Source organism: Sinocyclocheilus anshuiensis, unplaced genomic scaffold (genome assembly GCF_001515605.1).
Source record: "Sinocyclocheilus anshuiensis isolate Anshui unplaced genomic scaffold, SAMN03320099.WGS_v1.1 scaffold3110, whole genome shotgun sequence".
In the NCBI taxonomy this organism is placed as follows: Eukaryota; Metazoa; Chordata; class Actinopteri; order Cypriniformes; family Cyprinidae; genus Sinocyclocheilus; species Sinocyclocheilus anshuiensis.
Window position 1 is genome coordinate 4,244 of NW_015539959.1, and position 11,670 is coordinate 15,913.

The 11,670-nt window shown below is 36.3% G+C and overlaps 1 protein-coding gene across 1 annotated transcript; it reads left to right on the top strand.

The window, feature by feature from the left end:
* The first annotated feature begins 4,716 nt into the window (after positions 1 to 4,716).
* Positions 4,717 to 8,522, top strand: LOC107687027 (uncharacterized). Its single transcript, XM_016484164.1, has 3 exons — positions 4,717 to 4,760; positions 7,182 to 7,389; positions 8,058 to 8,522. Exons 1-3 carry the CDS (start codon positions 4,717 to 4,719, stop codon positions 8,520 to 8,522), a joined length of 717 nt encoding a protein of 238 aa, XP_016339650.1.
* The last annotated feature ends 3,148 nt before the right edge of the window (positions 8,523 to 11,670 follow it).

An 11,670-nucleotide genomic window follows, 5' to 3' on the forward strand; every position in this document is an offset into this window, starting at 1 on the left:
TTCATTTGCATGACGAGTTTTAAACAACATTATTAATCTAAAGGGGATGGTGGTTTTACAGAGGGGATGCTTTTTGTCATTTTTTTCAAAAAGGGGGATGCCATCACCCTGCACCGCCCCTCAATTCGAGCCCTGAGTATAGGTGTATGTAAAGTACGTTAAAAGTGTTTACATTCATTTTTGACCTACTGCCCAAATAGAGACTGACTCTACTGTATCAATTTGTATATGACTCACTGCATACCTCTTAGTTTCTTGCCCTTTTTTTTTTTTGCCTTTTTTGGCTGGGACTTCTTCCTATTCTTGGTCTCCGAGGACTCCGAATCGGGCTCAGACGATGAATCAGAGGATGAGGAGTCAAATATATCTGACTCCTGTTTCCTCTGTTCAGGTGCATGCCTTATAGGTGGGATATTACTTCTAACTGCAAGAGCTGTGAAAATCAAATGGTTAAGGAATTGTTTGACAATGTAATATTTGCCAATGGTGTTATGACAATCATAATAAGAGAAACGCAAGAACTACAACTGTCTTCAGCCACAGCCTGAGATGAAATCAACTGAAATAAAAGACATTAAATCTCCCAAGATTTCAGGAGAAGATGTTTAAACAAATCCACAAACAGCATCACCAGCTTCATGCATTACTAACCAGCTAGACTTTATTTCTGGAGTATCTAAAACAGAAGTTCTTTATTGAGAATTAAGGTTTACAGACATCAGTGAAAATGGCCAATATTACGCAATCATATTTTCTCTTGGTTTTTCTTGCCATAACAAATGTGTTTCACAAACACAGTTACAGCAACCAGAGAAAAACTAGTGTTAAAAAGTCAAGGGTCAAGAGCCCAACTACAGCAAACGCTTATCTCCACAACGGTGTCTTCAAATTTTATTCTTTTCAATAAACATTAACATCTAAACCTCTGTTAATTCTTAAGAATTTTTTTGATGAATGACAAACAAAGTCAAACTGGTTAGTAATGTGTGAAGCTGGTGATGCTGTTTGTGGATTTGTTTAATCATCTTCTCCTGAGATCTTGGGAGATTTAATGTCTTTTATTTCAGTTGATTTCATCTAATGCAGAGTTCACACTGCACGATTTTCAAACTCGTCGGATCGCCGTTGTTTTCACACTGCGTGACTATCTGGGGTAGCATTCAGTTGCTGCTGTGTTCACATTGCACGATGAATCGGCGACAGGGGGTTTCACACTGCATGACTTCACAATAGGAAGAATCGCCGACAGCTCTGTCTGGTCCGCAAATTTTAGAGTGGGACCATATATGCTCCGAGCAGTGTTAATTTAACACAGGATTTTACTGTGTACAAGCACATGAAGAGCAATACTGAGATAAAAATCACATACTTCAAAGTTCTGTAAAATGTAGTTGACTGAAATATGCTCACCAGTTTCTTTAGCCTTTTCTGCTGTAGAGGTCTGTGGATGATCCCGCAGAGGTGAAAGCACTGTAAAGTTTCAATGACAGATGAAACATGAAATTTAGCAACAGATGTCAGTGTTCATTTGATGTGTGTGATGCATGCTAATGTCTGATGGCTGGGCAGGTCACTCAACTAGACACACAAAACAGCTGTATTTTTACATTTATATTTAAATCTCCAACAATACTTAAGACTGAGGCACTGGAATTTTTGAATGAGATTCAAAACTAGCGACCTTTACTCCTGCTGTATGTTGGGGATAAACTGAAGATACAACCACCATCATGTAAGCTGTTTTTTTCCCACTACAAGCCAAATAATATTGAGGCAGGAACATTACATTCAGCTTTTACAATGAGGGCTGGAGCCCTTCATAGCCAAATTTCTATTCCTAAAAGGGACAATTTTTTATATCACTTCTTTGAATATATAATAGCAGGAGGCAATAAAGTAAAATTAACCTACCCTTCTCACTACTCTTGGTCCTTGAAGATATCTTTTGCTGATTTTGTGGAGGCTGAACCACAAACAGGCCTGGGTAAAAGATGAGAGAGGACAATATATTTACAAAGGATATGGCTTTTCCTTAAACACAATGTGTAGATGGCACTGTGACACAGGGATGCAAAGTCAGGGGTCAAAATTCATGCAATTACAACCATTTCTTTGTACATACATTATTATTTAATTATTATTTAATATTTGACATACCTGAACATGGCTGCATCACTGAAGCTTATCAATTTCAATAAAAAAAAATTACATGTAAAATTTAGAATGGTAATGGAAGTGATCTACTAGAATCTAAAAATACTAATGCACAGGCTACTTTAATATTGAGAAACCACCTATGACTGTTAAACTTGTAAGCTAATAAACATCACTTTCCACATCAGATAAGTAAATGAGTAGCCTAAGTCACACAATAGTAAATGTTCATTTCAACAGTTAGCCTAATGATAGTTGAAGCCCCTTTTTGGCAAGAAATGTCTTCATATTAGCACTAGTTTAGATTCCTATGCACAGAGGTATTACTGTTGTCACAATTTTTGTAATAATACATCGAAAGCCTATAAATGTTCATTGAGCCTTGGGATGAATGAATGAATCCTACCTTTTTCAGCCTTCTCGACTCTTGATTTCTGTGGTATATCTTGTGGAGACTGCTGCACGGACGGGTCTGGGTGGAAGATTAGAGAAGATAAAGAAAACAATATCAAAACAGCACTTTATAACATCACATAACGCTTTTTATTTTGTTGGTGAAGAGGAAAGAAATTGTTGGAGTATAACATGAACCTAAGATGTTTGAAGACACATTTTACTTGTCACTCAATTACAATCTACAATCTATAATCTATAATTACAATGTACTTACAATCTATTATAAGTAATTACAAATTATAGTCTTACAATTACTTACAATCTATTATAAGCAATTACGTTGCTGATATATTAATTTGTATTACATCCAACATGGTTACACTATCTACAGATTTCAACTTTTATATTACCATGGTATAGTGAACATGAATAAGAGTATTATTTAGATTTGCAGACTAATACTAATAGACTAATAGTTCACACTTCAAGATTTTAAGCCCGATTAAAATCTATGACTAATGATTAATGACTAATGCTGCCAGGCATCAGAAAGCTGGCAAATATTGTTATGGTGCATTATACATTAGGGGGAAAAGATATTAGCTTTTGCAGCCGATTATTACTCTGTCTGGGCATCAAGCAGCTAGCTAAGTTAGTAACGTAACTTACTAGCTAGCCAGCCGCCTGGCTATGAAATAGTGGACATAAATTTCAAACAAAACCAACTTAATGCATACATCAATATCCACACATTTGAGGTTGTCAGTCCACATACCAATGTAATTCGCCTTTCTTTTGCCTCTTCACATACCCACAGACTCCATGTTAACTGTAAACTAAGCTGCTATCACAATGTGTGTGCGTGCACGCTATATAAGGCGGTTACCTTGATGTGTGTTTTTGGACTTGGCGCGCTTCTCTTCTTCCTCCTCCTCCTGTTCCCTGCTGACTGGTTCAAGCCGTATGACAGTAGAAGTTTTTCTTGTTCGTAGCCTCATTTCCAAAAGGAACTCTGTAGGGGCCTGTATTTCCCGTGTATTGTCAAAGTGTGATATCTCTGTCAGAGTAAAGGGGGCTCCAAATAGTTTGATGTCATTAAGAAATTTTATAATGTTTTTGTTTGGAAGCATGATGCCTACCACACACGTAGTGGTGGGCAACAGTATAGAAACGATCGCTCTTCACCACATCCGGATGCAGAGGCGGACAGTAGTGAAGTATTTTTTACTCTGCTTTAAAAGTACTTTTCAAGTGTCTGTACTTTATCAGAGTGTTTTTCTTTAGAAAACTTTACCTCACAACATTCCAAAGCGTAATATTGTACTTCTTACTGCACTACGTTTCATATTAAATAGCATTTAATACTTAGTTTCATTAGAAATCTATTACTTTCTTACTTTTACTCAAGTAAAAGTAATTCAAAGATTTACTTGAGTACAAGAAAGTACATTTTTATTGTTCTTAAGTATTAAAGGTAAAACAAACAACAACTTTTATTTATGAAATGTAGTGCAGTACAAAGTATGACATTATGCTTTGGAATGTAGTGAAAGAATGTTTTCCAAAGAAAAACACTCTGATAAACTACAGATACTTTTTTAATTTACTTGAGTAAAGTAAAAATACTTCACTACTGTCCGCCTCTGTCCGGATGACACCAAATTATTTAGTTTTTCAACATTTTATGGGTGGCTGCAGTGCTTGACGAAGGAGCCTGTTAAGAACAATAGCTCACAAATATACACATTTTAAATCATACATGTAAGTTAAGTACACGATAATTATTCCCTGGAGGACTGTGTCCTATAGGGGATGGGGTGTGACGTCACGGCTCTAGCGCCGCGGTGGCTGATGGGAAAAATCGCCATATTGTGAGGCCACTTGTTGTGACGCGCCGATGAAGTGCCGGTTGCCGATCTGTTTCGCACATGCGTGTGCGTGCATGTTCGAGCGCGCAACTCCACAACCTCACAGATGCAAGCGGGAGTTGCCTTGGTAACTTAAAATTAAGAGACAATCTAACATAAAAGCATGCATTTAGGAAATAAAATATTGTCCTTAATGCAGGGAAAGCCAACCAAGAGGAGGACAGTCAAATTAATGAAATGGTTACAGAAAAAGAAGCTTTTGAAAAATAGCATAAGATGCAGGTTGTGTCAGAACAAGATGAAGTTAAAGAAGAAAGGCAACTCAACAGACGTCTACAGGTGGTAAGTTATGTGCATGGTTAAGTTGATTCTTGGATGCTATATTTAAATCACAATAAGATTATAAATTTATGAATAAGATTAGTAATTATGTACTTATCTAAAACTTATCTAATAGATTAATAAGATTAGATAAGTCTACAAGTTATGCTAAATAGCATGCTCTTAACTTTAGCTAAGACATTTCAAGCCTTCGCCCAACAGAAAGATCATACAGTATTTCATATTTGCTAAAACGCCTATTTTTTCTTCTTAGGCTTTGTAGGCTCACGCTGTAAATTATTATTATTATTATTATTATTATTATTTGTTTCCTCAAGAGTATGCCGACATAATAGCCATAGAGGCAAAAAAAACACCAAGACTGTCAGATCAGGATCAATCTTTGAGAAGTCAAGATGCAGCCTACTTTCATGGATGAATTTTTTTTACAGGTAATCCAGATCATCCATTCAGATAAGTAATGATATAGACACACGCATCTCTCTCTCTTTCTCTCTCTCTAGACATACATACACTGTAAAAAATTAATGTGAAATATACAGTAATTTACTGTATTTTTGCACAGGAAATTACTGTATACTAGTTCACAGTAGAATACAGTAGTTTCAGTCAAAATTGCAGTAATGTAAGAAGTACTGTGATTGTCACAGTAACCAGCAATGTCTTGTAGAAAATGACAGTAATTACCAATGTATTGTAGAAAACACAATAAGCAATTATGTTCTGTAGAAAATTACAGTAACCAACAATGTGCTGAAAAAAAAATCACAGTAACCTATTATATCCAGCTTAGTTTTCACGAGCGGGCGTGACTATTTGTAACTTGAATGTGTTTGGCTTCTGGTGTCTTTCACTTCCAGTTATTTTACCTGTACAAAAACAGCCCATTATACTGCTTCATACAAAATTTTAACCATTATCATATTATTTTAACTTCAGTATCATAATCATAAATACACCCCCCCAGAACACGATTTCACCGTACTGCCATACACTAGGGGTTTCTGAAATTCTTTAATAAAAATAACAAAATGACCAGAAGGTCATCAAGATTTTATTGTTTTCAACACATCCAGCAATAAGTGAAGAATGATTAATGAAGCTTGTTATAATGATGAGCAGTTGATGTGCACATCACAGAGGACCTCTCCTGGACTGACAACACCACAGCACTGACCAAGAAAGCACAGCAGCGTCTCTACTTCCTCCGCAAACTGAGAAGAGCCAGAGCCCCGGCCCCCATCATGGACAGCTTCATCCATCAGGCTGTCAGGAAGCTAAACTCCCTTCCTACCTTGCCCCCCCCTGCCCTCTTTGCTCCAGGCACCTCTGAACCCACTAACAAACTGTGACCTGCACCAGTCACCTTGTGCAGCATTGGTCTGCTTACTACCTCATTCAGCATTCAGCATTGAACTGACCTCATTCAACTACCTCTTCAGTCAGTTTAAATAAAGAACTGCTCTCTGAGCTTTTTGTCACTTTAATCAGACTGAATAAGCTCTTTTGCACTACAATCATTTTATCTGCACTGTTTGTTTACTTCACTGGTTTGCACTCTATCTGCCATGTGCCTTGTGCTGCTTTATTTAACTTTTTATTTTTTTACATGTCCTTATTGTATATTTGTATAGTTGTATTTTATATTTAATCTGTATCTATCTGTATTTTTATGCTCTACTGTTAGTGTTATCTGTATGCACCAAGGGTCTGAGAGTAACGCAATTTAAATTCTCTGTATGTATGTACTTTACATGTGGAAGAATTAACAATAAAGCAGACTTTGACTTTTTGACTTTGACTTAACTGTGACTGTTGATAAATTAATATTAATATTTAAATCATGCAACATGCATTATTTATTTTATTTTTATTTTTTATTTGGGCTGAATCTATATAACTAAACAGCAATGGAACCTGTCGATACTGATAGTCTAGTGGTTAGCGCACTGTGTCTCTGGCGACCTGTGTTCAGAAAAGTGTCCTTAAGGTCCTTTGCCGATCACATTCCCCACCAATCGTTACACTGTCCTGTGTAATAAGCACAAAAAGGCAAAAAAAAAGTTGAGTGAAAAATTAGTGAGTTTTACTTTACAGTTACATGGTTGCTACTGTAAATGAAAACAGCGAAAATATGGTTATTTCTTCTACAGTAAGTTACTTGTAACTAGCTGCCAGCAAATTACTGTAGTTCTTTTCTACAGTAAGTTACTTGTCACTTGCTGTCGGTTAATTACTGTGATTTTTATACAGTAAGTTACTTGTCACTTGCTGCCAGTTAATTACTGTGAATTTCACAGTCAGTTTCTTACAGTGTAGGCACATAGATTTGGAAGGCTTTGGTTCTTTAACCCACATGTCTATGCTTTCTATGCTGCTTGGTAAATATTTAATATTCAAGTAAATTTGCTTCTTTGTCAGGTTTTCTCAAGGCTTGCGAATGAGGCAGGTTGATATGAAGACAAATGGCATAGCTAAAATCTCAGCAACACTCTCAAAGATGTCATCCTGTGTAAGAAGAGTGTGCCGACATGCAATGAGGCAATATGAAAACAAAGCAGGACAACGCCTTGGAGGTGAAATGGAGTTTGTTGTCATAGATGAGAGCAACTTCCGCCATAAACGAAAGGTATTCTGTAAGAATACTTCTTTTTATTTATTATACAATTTAAAAAAAAAACTTGCTCTTTTCTTTATCTACTCTATCTGTTTTCTTTTTATTTATTATATAACAACAATATATATATTTATTATATAACAATAAAAACCTTGTTACGTGTACTGCGTTAAGCTAACTGAGACTTGTTATAGCACTTGTATATCAATGCCATTTTGTTGATTTTGATTGCTTCTATTGTCCTCATTTGTAAGTCGCTTTGGATAAAAGTGTCTGCTAAATGACTAAATGTAATGTAAACTTAAATGTAAATGTATGGATTAAGTTTAAACTATCTTGCCTTGTTTGTGCTGCATTCTGCTACTAGAATGTGTAACAATATCAGCCCCAGCTTCCTATTTGCCAACTAAATTGCAAATAGTATGCTGGTCAGACCTGGGGCCACATTTTTTGTGTTATTTATGTTACTTATGTTTTAAATTAAGAATTTAAAAATCAAATATATAAAATGTTACTGTGCTTGTGACTGGCTGTACATGACGCATTGAGCCAATATGAATAGAATGAATAGAAATAGAAATGAAAATAGGGCCCTTAGGGTCAGGCTATATGACTAATATGACAATTCACAATGGTGAATTGAAGTGTCAGTTGTTATGAAAATATGTTGTTTTTTACAGTATGCTCGTGGGAGAATATCCAGCACCTGGAGACGCAAAACGTGGGTTTTGGGGATGCTTGGAGTAAAAGAAAAGCATCGAAGACCTATTCTGAGGCTGGTCAAGAAGAGGTCCCGCCACCATCTGATTCCCTTAGTGGTGAAGCATGTGAGGCCTGGGACTTTAATGCTTAGTGATGAGTGGAGAGCATATAGGGGTGCTCTCACCAACTTGGGCTACAGGCATTTCACCGTGAATCATTCAAGGTGGTTTGTTGATCCTGTTAGTGGAGCTCACACTCAGCACTTGGAGAGGGCATGGTTAACATACAAATCGATAATTTGGCGATTGAGGGGAAACCGAACTGCCAAGCTTTTGAAAGAGCATCTTGCAGTTATAGAATGGACCTACTGGCTTGGAAACAAGCATAAGGAAGGATTACTTGGTCATTTATTAAAGGATATTCGGCACCAGTTTCCCTGTTAGCTAATAATTGTAAGTCATTTGTAGGGTATAGAGTGTAGAAACCGGAATTATATGTTAGTTGCAGGGTTTTTTGTGAGCAGGAGCCTAAAGCTTCAGCTATCTTAAAGAAAAAAGATGATGGATCCTTACTGGATATTTACAAGAACTAAGCAAGTTTGTATATGTTCTGTATGCCATGTGTTTGTGCCATTTATTTATTTTATTTTTGTTCAGCATTAAATATTTCATGAGGAGTCCACATGAGTAGCTTGTTACATTAAAAATGATGTTGATTTTCCTAAAATGTTTTTTTTTTTTTATTACCATTATAGTGAGTAGCGTTCCGTTTGGTTGGGCACTTGGAACTTCGTTTATATTGCTTTAATTTTCTTCCTCTTATTGCAGCAATGCATCATGAAGTCAGAGTTATTTGACTTCAGAAAAAGGAAAAAAATAAATAGGTTGCTTTTAGTGAGTGACGTATCTTTTAATTCAAGCATTAGTGTGTTTTCTTTTTGTGTGTTTTTTTTTTAATTTTTCAAATTTAATTTTTCATAAATACCTTGAGATGCTTTAAATGGGGTTTATATACTCTTTAAATAGTGTGTGGTAATATGCTAATGTCACACACAGACTTAAACATTCAGCACGTGAATCACAACAATGGTAACAATTCAAGTTAATTTATTTTCATTAATTGTAACAATAACCATTTTATTTGCTCTTTTTGTTGTGCTAGCCGACACACACAGAGAACACTTTTCTTCTGTTCAAGGTGGCCTAGCTCTGGCGAGAATCTTACAGCATTTAGCATGGTTCATTACACACACACTATGCCTGTCTCTTTTAAGAGAGTAAAAATACTGAATAACGCAGGATTATTTAATATATTTTATGCAAATACCAGTTAAATTGCTCAGTAAGCAAGTTGCAAACAATATCATAAAACAGCAGAACACATAAATGTCACAGTTGTCCCAATCACTGTCGCTCACGTAGATGGGAGGTCACCCTGACCTAATCATGGCACTGTAACCCTATGACCAGAATAGACTTCAGCATGGAACTAAGTCAATCAACAAATAATCTAGCAGGTTAAAATACTGATCAATAACTTGAAAAAATAATGAAATAATATTATTGTGAAGGAGATCTGCATCCACTCCTTCAACATGAATTCATGATGATTCATCTACCAAAAGTATAGATTTATCCACAGTGGATAGTAAAGGCCTTTTTTTTGTGAACAAAGAAAACATCATGATGAATTCATGCATGAATTCATGGTAATTCATGTACCCTTACCGTAAAGTGTTACCAGAAAAATGAATGATTTCCTGAATAAATATATGTTTGGATTTTCTTGTCCATGTTGATGAGTGCTGTACTTCTTCTGAAGCATTAGGGAGTATTTGTGGTCGTTCTGCAGGTTGATGTGTTTGTTCACATTGTGCTTGAATTGAGATTTATAAAGATTAATGCATTTAGGAAAATTTTTGTGCGTATGGATGGTTTTATAAATTGTTTGTAGGGACATTTCAGAAATTCTACACAAGTCTAAAGCTTAAACTTTCATGTTCATATTCGTCATTTCACAATTATGCCATCATTAACACACCGTTTATCAGTATTTAAAAGGACCAAGTCACCACTTTAGTTAAGGGGCCACACACATGATGAAATCATGAGAAGCTAATGCTTAGTTAATGATGACTACTGTATTTGGATGTTAACAGAATCTGAAAGATTTCCTCAGATCACTATTGGTTCTCTGTGTGTTGACTCTGTGTAGTTTGACTGTATCATGAAGCTCCTGTGAGGACGCTGAACATCTGCTGATGGAGCTGCTCTATTCTGAGAGGAACAGAATCACTCAAATATGAGTTTGACTGTTTGACTCTTTATTCTCTGAGATGAGTCAGTAGAGTTGGACTAATGGAGAGATGAGGTTTGTTCATATTCATCAGTTCACACTGAGACTCTTCCAATTAGAACAATTGTTCAGCCTGATGCCACAGAAAAATCCACAAAGAGCCTCTTACTCCATCATTGTACTGGTACATCGAGAAACCGCCAATGGTGCTACATGGAACCTTTTCAGTCCTACATTGAAACATGTTGTGTTAAATAGACATTATGTGAAGCATCTGTCTCCACATGGTTTGTGTGCTTGAGTTAAAAAATACCACATACAAGAAGGAAACATTATTTGAGTGGTGTCACCCTCTTGTAATATGGTTTTAATGTCAAATGACTATGATGTAGTAATCAAATTGTAATCTTATCGTGGCATGTTTTGACTTATTGGCAAATGTCAAATCATATCATAATAACGAGAATCAATGTTATATTGTATCATGATGAAACTGCTGTTTGTTACATACTGTATCTCTACAAGTGTGCCATACTGTGGTCCATACTTTCCCAGCACTGATTTGAAGACCCTATAATGACACATCAAGAACTTTTTCAATCTCCAAAGAACCAAAAGTAAGTAAATAATAAATAAAGTAAATGTGTTTAATCACATCCTCTCATCAGCAGCTGCAGTGTCTCTCAGCTGTATCAGTGCAGTCACTGTGACTCTGACTGACGGAGGTTTTTGTACGACTCTTTATCACTGTGTGAACACACCACCACTATGATAACTCTGACAGTAATAATCTCCTGTATCTTCAGTCTGGACTCCACTGATGGTCAGAGTGAAATCACTATGAAAGAGCAAGTTAACCAAAATCATGCTTGTACACGCATACAAACTCCGGCTCACGGGGCTTTAGACGTCATGTTTTGCAAAGTCTTTCAGGAGACAAGATGTTTGTCTGGCGAGCCGGCCAGGAGTTATTTATGTAGCGTACAGTGGATCATTTCCATCCGGGCAAAGCCGAAGAATTTCAGCAGATAATCCACAATTATATACAACCTCAGAGCTCTTGTCAGAGCCAAGGCCGGCGTGTCGAGATAAATCAGGGAGAACTGCAGAATGTGTCATATATATATATATATACAGCTAGTGCTGCTAATATATATATATACTGTATATCAGTGGGAGGCCGTGCATTTTACACCTAGGCCTTCAGTGGCGTCCTACGTGAATTAATCCATCTCTTCATACCATCATAATGATGCCACGGCTATAGAAACCATAAATATTACACAGTAATGGAGT